General features: G+C 43.7%; 1 protein-coding gene across 3 annotated transcripts in view; it reads right to left on the bottom strand.

Annotated features, from left to right (window-relative positions):
• Positions 1-13,527, bottom strand: part of smg1 (SMG1 nonsense mediated mRNA decay associated PI3K related kinase) — a 166,013-nt gene that overhangs the window by 49,700 nt on the left and 102,786 nt on the right. For all 3 annotated transcript variants that reach the window (XM_078559158.1, XM_078559160.1, XM_078559159.1), the window contains 7 exons: positions 12,475-12,704; positions 11,152-11,400; positions 9,030-9,168; positions 8,828-8,937; positions 8,473-8,691; positions 5,700-5,893; positions 3,131-3,303 (listed from right to left, as the gene is read on the bottom strand). In XM_078559158.1, the coding sequence (XP_078415284.1) occupies positions 3,131-3,303; positions 5,700-5,893; positions 8,473-8,691; positions 8,828-8,937; positions 9,030-9,168; positions 11,152-11,400; positions 12,475-12,704 (1,314 nt within the window). The remainder of the gene's footprint in view (positions 1-3,130; positions 3,304-5,699; positions 5,894-8,472; positions 8,692-8,827; positions 8,938-9,029; positions 9,169-11,151; positions 11,401-12,474; positions 12,705-13,527) is intronic.

Below are 13,527 nucleotides of genomic sequence, written 5' to 3' on the forward strand. Positions count from 1 at the left end.
GAAGATGCGGTTCCGGTGCCTGGACTGGTCTGGTGGAGCCCTGCAATACAGTCCACAGAGGGTGTCATGCACTGTCGTCATCAGCTGCGCCCTTTACAACCTGGCGCTGCAATGAGGAGAGGCTGGCTGTGGAGGAGCTGCACGTCTCCTCTGATGAGGACGCCAATGGGGATGAGGGTGAGGGGGTCCTTGGTGGTGATGATGATGGGGATGAGGCTCTCGCACTGGCTAGACGAGGCAGGCGCTCACAGGAGGCCCTCATAGCTGTTAGTTTTGTGGAGGATGATGATAACATGCAGTGAGGTGTTCCCATACTTCCACTCATTGCACATGTGAACGTTTGATTCCATTCTGGCTTTTGGCAGCGCCAATACCCTCTGTGAGAATGCTCCTGTCATGGAGATGCAGTGGAGGCCCTAATAGTCGCTTGATTGCAGGAGGATGAAGTCAACATTCAGTGAGGACACTCCATTGGCCTTCACATAGCATCTGAGAATGTGTGACTCCTGTCTGGCCGAGGGCAGCTCGCTTGTGTTCCTTGATCAGGGCGAACTTGGATGCAGCCATGAAACTTTAGACTCATCTGATGCTGTGTCCACCTTCAGCCCTTCAGGAGCTGGTGCACAGCATCACTGGTCGCAGACGTTGGTGAGATGAGGGCCAGCCCCACCTTAAAAGGTGCTGAGGACACACAGAGAATGAAAGAACTGTGGCGCCTGCCCACTACATTCTGGCAGCAATGACCAGCACCGCCGAGGTGCAGGCATCAGTAATGTTTCCAGGGAGTGTGAGGCTGGACCATCACTGTGGTCTGAAGGCTGCACAGAGCATAGGGAAGAAGCCCTGGACTGGGACACCTGCCTTTTATCTTGTGCAGAAAGGTTTCACTGAGTGACAAGAACACTGCTCATCAGAACAAGGAGCTACAGGGAGGCATCCTTAGGAGTTTATTGACAATCGCGAACAGTACGTACAAGTGATCAACACATGTGTCCAGGCTGGGCAACTACTTTTACTTAACTTTCCTAACGCTGTGGCTCCATCTTGGTGCTCCCCGGACATCCACAGCAGAGGTGGTGGCAGCCTGCTGGCTGACGACTTTGGCAGATGTCCTCTGGAGAGCCGAGACTTGGTGGGCCCCGGCCTGCTTTCGGGGTCCTGCTGTGCGGCAGCGGCACCCTCCTCAGCCTGTGAAGCTGGGGCTGCTGAGGTCACAGGAAGAGGGGATTCGGATGGGCCGGACACTCCCAGGATCACCTGGGTGGGTGGCCCTGGATTGTGCACGTGCTGATCCTCCTCCTCCCTACGGGTGCCTGAGGGCCCCTGGCTGACTCTGAGCGGAAGGGGTAGCTGGAGTGAGATCGAGCTGCCCAGCACCCCTCTCACGTACACACAGTGAAGGCCAGCTATGGAGTTAAGCCCACGCTGCAGTGCAGGAGTGGCATCCTGGACCAAGGTCTCTATGACGGCTGCCATCCTACCAGTGTTGACCTCGGTGCATTGCAATGCCGGAACTATCACCTCAGCCTTAAGACAGACGGACTCTTCCATTGAGCCTTGTAATCTGAGGAGTGCAGTGGACATCCCTTCCTGATGTTCCCTAGCTTGCCTTTGCAGCTCCAGCCACTGTGACATGACCGAATCCAGAGGCTTGTCATCTGACTCAGACTCTGCAACTTTCTGGCCTCCAGCAGTCCTCCTGGCGCCGGGGATCTGGGAAGTCCCTGCCTCCATCTGCTGTGGATCAGATAGTGCGGTGTGCTCACCAGGTTGTGATCCCGAGGCTTTTCTAAAGCTAGGACCCACCGAGGTGTGTCTCTCTGTGTTGGTGGAGGATGTGGGAGAGTGCTGTGATGCGACTTCAGGGAGGGTGCCTCCAGATTCCTCTTCAGGGGTTTCTTGATTGGAGGCCCTGGGTCATGGACTCTGTCAGCTGTTTGGCAGATGTGCTTGCGAAAGCAAGGGAAATAATTTGTGCATGGCAGTGGCCTGTGAAAGAGGACACATCACTCACAGCATGGTTGCCTGATGGATGTTGCACTGCTGGATCCTCACTTGGTAGAGCAGCACCGATCTCACCGTCAGCACAGGACTGGTTCCGGTTATTGCCGGCCAGCTGGGTGGCTCTGTTTTCCAATTCTGTCAGAACTTTGATCTCCGGCATCCCTCCACCTGTCTGCGACCTTTCTCTCCTGTTATGTGCCAGTTTGTCCTGCATGGATAGAAATGGGGAGTGTATCAGGATGCCTGCAGTTGTTAAGTACGCTTGGCCTGTGTGGGTGGCAAGTGGTCCCATGGATGGGATAAGGCCAATGACTGTGTGTGTGAAAGAGCGAATGGTGATGTCCCTTGCACTAGCAATGAGTGAGGGCCCTGTGGATTCAGAGAGAGCGAGAGAGCGGAGTGATGAAAAGAGTGACTTACCCTGACAGAACAGAGATCATCATTCATCCTTCTGTGGCACTGCGTGGCTGTCCTCCTCTGCAGGGTGTTTGCGCTGACCACCGCTGCCACTGCCTCTCAAGCCGGGTTGGTGAATTTGTTGCCCATCCTGCGGCCAGAGTGGGGGTGGAGCAAATTTCCGTCAGGCCTCTACAGCATCCAGCAGTCGCTTGAGGGACCCGTCTTTGAAGCGGGGGACTGCAGTCCTTTTTCCTTTGCTGGCCATGTTTTCTGGGCAGCGGTGGTGAGCTGGTGGCGATGAGCGCTTTGCTGGCAGCTGCCTTTTAAAGATGGCAGCCGGTGTGATGCAACAACTGGGTGATGGCAAACGGGTGAATGAGAGCCCGCCCACCATGGAAACTGCCTGTTTCCCGGGAATTAATGAGGCAGGCTCGGGAAGATATGGCCTGAAAACCCGCCATTTTCGTCAGCGGGTAGGACTCCATTGTACCCGCCCGCGACTGCACTTCGTGCAATTCTGCCCAATGCGCCCATTTTCTTAAATGGAAATGGAACGTGCATTAAGGCAGCATTTGCACCCACACAAACTGAACTAATCCTGGGCATCTTGTTTTATAATGCAAAACTTCAGTCTACTCCACATGACAAGAGGGTCGACATTTGAAATATGTAATTTCTGCAAAGCTATATGACCTATTGTTGAAGTTTGTCTGTGAATGGTCATTACCTAGATCCAGTGGGGTGCTGATATCCTGAAGCAGACTTGCAAGCTGTGTAGCTTCTAGACTTGAAAAGGCAGCCTGATATTGTGCAATCCACTGTTCAAAGTCATTCAACTTCACCTGAATAGCATCCTGCACAGCCAGCTGCTGAGTCTGGAGCTGGGTATGTTCTGAATATCTAAATGCAAGACAAACAGTTGTAGAATGGATGGCATTAAACTTGTTATGCTATTTCAGTAATTCTGCTCGTAAGACAAGAAAACATCCAACTGAATGTAGCCTTAACTGCCAACAGGAATACCTTGTGCCATAACAAAAAATGGTAATTACTTTTCCTTGAAAATGTATTTCCTCATTTCTATCTTTTGTTCTCAGCATCCTTCCCATTGCACAAGCAGGAGAAATAAAGATTTCACTTCAGAGGAATTTTAAAAAAGTGTTCGTGGGATGTGGTTGTTAATGTAAAGACCAGCATTTATTGCCCATCCCCAACTGCCCTTGAGAAGGTGGTGTGCCGCTGCATTAACTATGACTGAGCGGCTTGCTAGGCCATTTCAGAGGGTGTTAAGTGTCAACCACATTGGCATGGGTCTGAAGTCACATGTAGGCCAGACGAGGTGAGGATGTCACGGTTCCTTCCCCAAAGGAAGTTACTGAGCCAGATTTTATTTATTTTTTACAACAATCTAGTAGTTTCACAGTCATCGTTACTGAGGGTAATTTGTTATTCCAAATTTATTTAAGTAACTGAATTTGAAGTTCCCAGGTGCTGTGATTTGTACTCATGTCTCCAGATCATTATTCCAGGGCTCTGGATTACTTGTCCTGTAACATAACCACTATGCTACTGTACCCCCATAGGAGTATACGGTCCCCTGATGTACATTGTCTTTAAAAAGGACTGGGCCAAAATGGAGCTCAGCCATGAGGCCTTCCCGGTGGAATAGCTGGAAGCTCTCTACTTGAGTACGGTACCCTCAAGTGTGCCCACAGATTGGTACCCAATCATAAGGCAGCACTGTCAGGAGGGGGAAAAGGAAAAACATGCTTCATTCAACAAGTGTTCAGTTGAAGTGTCCGCACTGCAGGATTCATCATGGTCTTTCTCTTTTGTTCTTCTCTTCCCTCTGTATTTGCTTAAAACCTGTTACATCTAACTGAAACATTAACTTTTTCTCTCTCCACAGTTGCTGTCTGACCTAAGTATATCCTTCATGACAACCAGGGGATTTTACCAAAAGCAATCTTTCACACAGAGGTGTAACTGAAGATTTTTAAAAAAATTTAAACTTCTGAAGATAAGAATTAATGAAAGAATTTTTCCTTTTTATGCATTCTTCTCATTTAATCAGTAACAAGAAATATTTTCCCCAGATTCTAAAACTGTGCTTCAGTTTAGACTTTCACTTCTTATAGTTCTACCCAGGAGGGATATCAAAATTATTCATTCTATCCACTGGAGCATGAAGGGACTTATTCCACCAGTACACAATGACTGAAATTGTCAGATCGAGCTTGCTATCGCCAACTTTCTGTTATCCTTAGTGGTGACCAAGAGCTTTGAAATAATTCTCAGCGTCAGAGCTTTCAACAAGTTTTCTGATCAGTAAAAAGTTAGTTTTTAAATTTAACATCGCTGCTATAAACAAGTAACTCAGCAACATTACAGAACAACAGACCTTCCAGTCGCTTGCCATTTCAACACACCACCCTGCTCTCAAGCCCATATGTCTATCCTTGGCCTACTGCAATGTTCCAGTGAAGCCCAATGCAAACTGGAGGAACAGCACCTCATCTTCCAATTAGGCACTTTACAGCCTTCCGGACTGAATACTGACTTCAACAACTTCAGACCATGAACTCTCTCCTCTATCCTCACCCCCTTTTTAATCCCCTTTTCTACATTCATTTTTATTTTTTAATCCACTTATTTTTATTTATTTATCCCTGGTTTAATCCCCTTCTATCCCATTTTCTATCATTTTTTTTCCCACACCACCACCCTCTCCCTGCCACCCCATCCCCAAAAGGGCCATCTGTTACTAGTTCCATGTTGTTCTTTTACACAATGCTACCCTTGTTCTGCTATTATCACATTCTGCTTCCTTACCTTTATGCCACTATCAGCACCTTTTTTAGCCCTTACAATTATCATTTACACTCCCTTTGTCCTTTAGTTCATGGCATCTTTGTCAATTTCTCCCTTGTCCCCATCTATCGCTGGCCTTCTACCCAGCTCCTGCCCCACCCCCCCTTAAACAATGTAAATTTCATCACATTTCCACTCTCTTCAGCTCTGAAGGGTTATATGGACTCGAATATTAACTCTGTCTCTCTCTCACTCCACAGATGCTGCTAGGCCTGCTGAGTTTTCCCAGCATTTTCTGTTTTTGTTACAGAATAACATGTACATTCCACCTGTATATGGCAGATGGCAAATTCAGCTTAGATTTCATACTGGTTTTATGGAGGTAAAATCGGAATCTCAAAATAAATTGCAAATACTCCTTCATAGCACCATAATTAAACTAAAAAAAAAACTTCTTCACATTTTCTTTTTAAAAAAAGGCATACCTTTGTTCCAATGTGTGAGCTGGGTGGTCAGAAATATCAACAGCTCCTTCTAGAAATTCTATTTCCTCCAGCAGTTTCCCCTGCAGTTTCTCCACTTTTGTCAACTGTTCCTGGAGATTCAGATAATCCTCTAGACTTGTATCAAGTTTAGGAATAACTGCCAGCATATCATCCCTGTTCTTAAACCAGGTCACCTTTGTACAAGGAATAAGGGGAGGAAGTAAAAATTCAAGCCGTTAAGAAACTAAAACATGCGGTTCACAGTTTAAGAGGTCGAAACAAATATAGTTATCCCCTTCTGAATTTAGTTTAAACTTATTTTAAACCTATGTCTTTGTGCATACAAAATTGCTAAAGCCTTCAAAGTAGTTTGGTACCTGGCCAAAGTTTAGACTGGGGAGAAATAAAGCAAAGCTGCAACTTGTTCCTAAATCTTTATTAATTACCCCACCATCAGCTGATTCTCCTCAATGGACCATTGGTTTTTTTAGATATGGAGATACACTGGAACTAACTGTGCTCTCTTGACACCCGAAGTAAAGGTTCAGTGATTTTCTTTGTTTTTTTTCCTCCTTTACAGCAAGTAATTGCCACAGTATCTATGTATAAATAACTCATTATCAGTCTCTAGCTGTGTTTGTTATGGAGTTTAATTTTCCTGACCTCCAATTACTCCAGAACTGGGAAGGCCTGGAACAACCAGGTCTGTTGCACCTGCCCTGACCCAGTTATGTATATTTTATACCCTGGTTGGGTCCTGTTCCTGATAAATAAAGCGGAGCATAGCCACAAGCCTCTTGGATTGCACTGGGGATTCCTGAGGGGAATAGAAATTACCCAAGTGCAAAGGTCAAGATAACTGGCCCTATATGAACATAAGAATTAGGAGGGGTAGGCCACTCGGCCCCTTGAGCCTGCTCCACCATTCAATACGATCATGGCTGATCTGATTGTAGCCTCAACTCCACATTCCTGCCTATCTCCAAAAACCTTTCACCCCCTTGCTTATCAAGAATCGACCTCTGTCTTAAATATATTCAAAGACTCTGCTTCCACCACCTTTTGAGGAAGAAAATTCCAAAGGCTCACGAAGAAAATCCCCATCTCTGTCTTAAATCGGCTTATTTTTAAACAGTGACCCCTAGTTCTGGATTCTCCCACAAGAGGAAACATCCTCTCCATATCCACCCTGTCAAGACCCCACAGGATCTTAAACAAAAACAGAAAATATTGGAAAAACTCATTAAGTCTAACAGCATCTGTGGAGAGAAAAACAGAGTTAACATTTCGAGTCTGTATGGCTCTTCTTCAGCGCTAAAGTAAAAACGTGATGAAATTTGTACTGTTTAAGGGGGTGGGGCAGGTGGAGCTGGATAGAAGGCCAGCGATAGGTGGGGGCAAAGGAGGGATTGACAAAGATGTCATGGAACAAAAGGACAAAGAGGGTGTTAATGGTAGTGGTAAGGGCTAAAGGTGCTGATAGTGGCATTAAGGTAAGAAAGCAGAATGTGATAATAGCAGGACAAGAGTAAGCACCCTGGAAAGAACATGAACAAGTAACAGATGGCCCTTGTGGGGGTGGGATGGGGGGAGGGGGTAGTGGTGGGAAAAAATGATCAAAAATAGGATAAAAGGTGGGGATAAAACAATGAATCAAAATGAAAACAAATAAAAGTAAAAATGAATATTGAAAAAAAAAGGGGATAAAAAAGGGGGTGGGGATGGAGGAGAGAGTTCATGGTCTGAAGTTGTTTAACTCAATGTTAAGTCCGGATGGCTGTAAAGTGCCTAGTCGGAAGATGAGGTGCTGTTCCTCTAGTTTGCGTTGGCTTCACTGGAACAATGCAGCAGGCCAAGGACGAACATGTAGGCATGAGAGCAGGATGGTGTGTTGAAATGGCAAGTGACAGGAAGGTCTGGGTCATGCTTGCAGACAGACCGAAGGTGTTCCGCAAAGCGGTCACCCAGTCTGCGTTTGGTCTCTCCAATGCAGAGCAGACCGCATTGGGAGCAGTGAATGCAGTAGACTAAATTGAAGGAGGTGCAAATGAAGCTCTGCTTCGTCTGAAAGGGGTGTTTGGGCCCTTGGACAGTGAGGAGGGAGGAGGTAATGGGGGCAGGCGTTGCACCTTCTGCAATTACATGGGAAGGTGTCGTGGGAGGGGGATGAGGTGTTGAGGGTGATCAGGATCTTATATGTTTCAATCAAGTCGCCTCTTACTCTTCTAAACTCCAGCAGATACAAGTCTAGCGTGTCTAACATTGCCTCATAAGCCAACCTGCCCATTCCAGGCATTAGTCTGTATATCTCCATCTTTCTCAGGACGAGCCTGCCTGCAAGTACTAAATGTGCAGAATCTCAAACAAGACTGGAGGCTGAGAATGCTTCATTCCATCTCATTTACAGCTCTATGGGTGGTCCATGCCTACTGCATATGCACATCTAGCACATTATAGCCCCTTCTCACTTCTCTGCCTCCACATCTCCAAAGAAAACTGCAGAAATCCTAGTGCATTAACAAGGCAAAGCCTCGGTAGATCTCTACCATTTTACTTTTCTCCCCCCTCAGGAAAATGGATGTCTCCCAAGAACAAAGACTAGGAGGTTTCCACTAGATATCCAAACACTTTCCTCAAAATAGTTTAAATAAAACATTTCAATTAAACAAATTAAAAATGTCCACTGAAAATTAAGTTGGCATTCCTAGCTTTGAACGCAAAGTAAAGATTTGTTATATTTGGAGGGTTATATAGTATTCTCACTACTGGATACCTTAATTTCAGCAACCCTTGAAGAGAAGAGGCTGCGGGTAATGTCTCGCTCCATCTCCCTCTTGCTCTGTTTACTCTCAGCTTGCTGACCTCCTCCACCATATACAGCACCAGCAAATCCAATTTCACCACCCGCAGTCCAATCTACCAATGGATCATACACAAATGCTTCCAGCAACGTTAGGAGGGTCTCTCGACCACGTCGCATTATTTGGACTACCTATGGGGAACAAAAATAAAACAACAGTTGGCTGGAAGAAATTGAAGGACAGTGTTGGCAAGTACTTTATTTAATGCTGATGTGATCAACTAATGAACGTATATATATGCAGCACATTAACTTTCAGTTAACTAACCTGTTCACTAGAAAGTCTGAACAATCCTTCAACTCCAGTCACACCAAGTGCTGTTTCAATATTTTGAGTCATTCTGAATGGAACCTTCTCAGGAACTCTTAGACTTTTGCCTAAAAATTTAAAGCAAATAAAAAAAATCCCATTGTACAAACAGCAGGGTAAAATGACACTACAGAAAATAAATCAGAATAAACATAAGTACCTTTTTCAAAGCAAACATTGTAGTCAATGTGTACCACTTCTCCAGTTGTCATGTCTATAAGTACATTATCCAAGTGCCTGTCACCAAGTCCAATTATGTAGCCCACCATAGACATAACTGCAGTTGATCTTGCATATGACTGTGAATAAAATAACATTCATTACCGAGACATCACCAGAATGAGAAAAAAAAAATCAAATAATTCACTTTCTTAGCGTAACTTTCATTTCTATAGTGCATTTAATGTTGTAAAACGCCCCAAATGTCCCAATAGGAGAGTTATCAGAAAATTTGACACTGAACCACACAAGATGAATTAGGTCAGGCGACCCAGGTTTTAAGCACCTTGGAGGGAGAGATGTTTAGGAAGGGAATTCCCAAGGTTAGGTCTTCGGTAGCTAAAGATCAATGATCAATTCACACAACTGTAGTGTGGAATACCAGAAAACAAAACTGGAAAACTGTTGGTTTAAAAAAAGCTAACTCTATATATGAATGAGATAGAAAATATCATCCTGAAACTAGCTGCTTTGTTGCATAGAATGGAGGCGAATAGTCAAGGGGTGATGGGTTCCACCAGATAGACAGGTTGCTTGGTCTGCATTTTCCTGCTCATGAAGATTCTAAGGAAATTTGCAAGAATCGATCAGTCTTCAACAGTTTTTAGTATTTGTTAAATTTACAAGATTACTCCATGAAGCAGTTTTACAACTAATTTGCTGGTTCTCATTTCTGAGGCTAAGTGGCGGACGGACAGAATGATCCTCAATTATCTTGGGTTTCTTGCTTGTTCATAATGATGCAACCATCGAAATAAGCAAGCCAGAGTTGAATAAATAACAAGAACCAACTCCAGGGTTATGCATTAAAGGTGCCAGCTTTTAGAAGGAACATTAAACTGAGGCCCCATCTGCCCGTTCACGTGTGTGTTAAGTGATCCTTGTTATTCAAACAGCAGGGAGATCTCCAAGTGTCATGGCCAATATTTATCCTTCAGCCATCACCACCAAAAAACAAATTAAATCAACTAACAGCTGGGGCCTTGTGTGCAGATTGGCTGCCACAATTACCTCAAAAGTTACACATTGGCTGTGAAGAGCTTTGGGATGGCCAGGGGGTGTGAAAGGTGCTATATAAACACAAGTTCCTCCCTAGCTGTTCCTCCACCAAATAAACAGAGCAGAACATGAAGGCAGAGGACCATTCATCTAAAGAATCAGGCACATTTTGTGGAATTTTGATAAGGGCTTCAAAATCACAAGATGGAAAATTGCTGATTACAAATCAACAATTGGTGATCTTTATTGCAACAATTCAGTTAACACAATATGTTTTTCTAAGTGTAGAGTGTTAAGTCATGTGTCCCACGACTCAAGCTCATGCAAAAATCAGGTTCAAGCCCTGACCCCATATCGGAATTCACTCCTGAACTTAGAAACAAGAGGATTTTCAATGAACGCTTCTTTTGGAATAAAATGATTCTGGTAATCAATCCAAGAGGGCACTTTTTTTTTGTGCCCTTTACACTAACCTCCTTGACCAGACGTTAATTGTTATGAACCTTTATGGTATCAACAAGGTTATCTAGAAACACTTTCGTAAAGTTGTAGACTTAAAAGGCTGAAAGAGGGGAGAAACATTTCCTGAAGAAAGAATAGGTCAGGGTACTGGACTGAACCACTAAGTGTCCCAAATTTAAACTTAACTTTGGTATCACCCAAATGGCCCAGTGAAAACCTGGGAATAAATGAACTTCAGTAATTACACCAAATGATCACCAATTATAAATGTGCTGGTCCATGTAGACTGATCGAGCCAAGCATAAAAATGTTAGATTATCAACTGCCTAAAATATTGGTACAGTTTTGGTACAATTCTTTTCTAGAAAATTGATCCATTTCCCTCAAAATTCAAATACACGTATAGTTTTGATTGATTTCTTATATATGAAATACTGTTCAAATGTGGCAAACATGCTAGTGTTGCTGCATTCTATATATTTTTGCCCAAATGTTTCACTCATACATGCATCATACAGGAATTACTTAAATATGGGTGACCAATTAACACTTATTGCCTTTTCACTCAGGGTTTTGAACATTTTGGAAGGTTTTTCTCATACCTGTGTAACATTCCACCACTCATCTGGAGTGGTACATGAACACCACAGCTCTTTTGCAAGAAGATTTGGTGGCGTGGACTCCATCAGTTCTTCTAAGACTGAACTCATCACACTTAAAGGCCAATCACGTCGCGAGACATCAAGAGTAAGACCAACTGATTTTAAAGCTGGTCCAATTTTGCTGTAGTACAGCTCACTGGGCCGGGGTACCAAAGCAGGATTTTGAGTCGCCTGGTAAGAATCTTGGTTCTGCAAAATTGAGCAATTAAAATCTTACATTTATATAAACTTTCATAGAAAGCAAACGCATAACTTTGGTGGCACAAACTCAAGGAAGCTGATTTTAAACCCCACTCTGCCCAGCGAGAAAGGCTTTGGAGTTCAAACTCAACAATACTATCTCTCGGATCCAACCCACTGCCTTCTCAGCTGTTTAAATATTTACTACTCTAAATCAGGTCATTGATAAAGCTCCTCCAAAGACAAGGGCTGAGCTAACATTCAAAAGTCGATGGCATCAATGCTACAATGTAGAATTAATTGAAGATCGAGGGGAAGTTTGACCAGGAGTCAACAACTGATCGACATAATTATTTAAGATCTGCTCCTTTCAAATTCCTTGTGGGCTTTACGGATTAGGAGTGCTCTCCCCATGTCCTTTTCGAAGTCCATGAGTCTCTCCTCCAAACAGATCTCGCTGGAACCCTCATTCATGGATGTTCTGCAAAGACCTCTTTTCACTGACTGTCGGGCACCGTACCCTCGGGTCCCTGGCTCCAAACTGCAATTTGGTGGGTATCGGGCACGAGTCAGCAAGGAGTTACCTTAGATGCCAGTGTATAAGTCGACCTTTGAAGCCTCAAAAAATTCCTCCAAAAGTGGGAGTCAACTTAGATGCCGAGGATAAAAGCCAGCATGGGTGATTGCCATTTTGAAATATCATTGGTACCTGACAAAGAGTGGGCTTGTCTTAAAACTCTTGCACATCGACACAACACAGCCCATATTCGCCTGATCCCTTGTGCTCAGTTATAAGATACGAGTGAGTAACACATGCGTTTGTGGGGTGATAAATTGAGGCTGACTTCACAGTATAGTGGGTGAAAAGGTTGGGGGTCAACTTATACATTGAGTATACGCAAAAACAGGATTTTTAGGGCTAGAAAAAATGGGTTCATCTTATGCACCTATTTGACTTAATATGCCACGATTTACAGTATTTAAATGAGGCCCCTGCCATTGAGATTGTCAGGAACTCCACTTCTCTGACCTTGGTCTAACCACAAGAATCAAATTTGAAAACGCTGAAAACATATAGTCTACCTTCTGTGCCTGTAAAGTTGCTTCTCTTTGTTGCCAACGCTTGTAAAGCCCAAAAAGTGGAGTAGCACCATCCACCCACTGAATAAGCCCGGACCTTGTACCTAATGGTGTTACAGAATAATGCCTGGCATGGAAACGTGGAGTCTCCTGGTGATTAATTTTTATAAACATGGTATTTACAATTGACAAAAACTGCATTATTCGTTCATCCAGATGCAAGTCTTCCAGCCCTGTGGACAGACAGAAAAAGAAATGATCTGGTTATTTACATCAAAAAAAATTGGTAAGGTTCAAATTTCAAAGATAATTTTCATAAGAAATGTTCAACTCTAACTCATTAAGGTTATGACTATACAATTTGAAATTAAATTTAAAAGTTCAAAGTCAGTAATAAGATCTGGATTGCCAAAGGATTTAGAACTAATTAGAACTAGAAAACACCTACTGTGCGAACCGAATTTGAAAACATTTTGCTCTACCTATTGCATCTGTGAAGTAGCTTCTCGCTTGACAGGATGTGAGGCAAGTGTAGTCCCCTTGACCTGGTTTGCTTATAAATCTATTAAAGCCAGATGCTGGAGAGCCATCACTAAGCTACCAGGCTCATACAGCTATTATTCTTGATCCACAATTGAAAAATGAACCAAGGTGATTATAATCTTGTTTTTCAATTGCTCTAATTCACTCAAGAGAGCACAATGATGGAAGTCAGAAGACTCCAACAGATAAAGACAACTGTCCCCTTTGGAATTGCTGATGGCGTTTCTGACCTGAGGTTAAGTGGAGTCTTTAGATAAATAAAGTTTTTAAGGGCACTTTCCTTTTAAAATCAGGGTGTCGATCAAGGGTAATATTTGTACACTTAAGCAAATTGGAAAGCTGCCATAATTTGGCAATAACGTGGGGAAATGTTTAAAGTGAAGATTTCCTGTTCTTCTCCCTGAATTCATTGATGGGCTAGTTTAATTTGATAATGAAAGATTTCTAATTTTAAGGGAGTAGTTGAGGAGAACAGTATAGATACATTTAATAAGAAGTTATATAAGCATATGA

The sequence above is a fragment of the Cetorhinus maximus genome, chromosome 15 (genome assembly GCF_964194155.1).
Source record: "Cetorhinus maximus chromosome 15, sCetMax3.hap1.1, whole genome shotgun sequence".
Taxonomy (NCBI): Eukaryota; Metazoa; Chordata; class Chondrichthyes; order Lamniformes; family Cetorhinidae; genus Cetorhinus; species Cetorhinus maximus.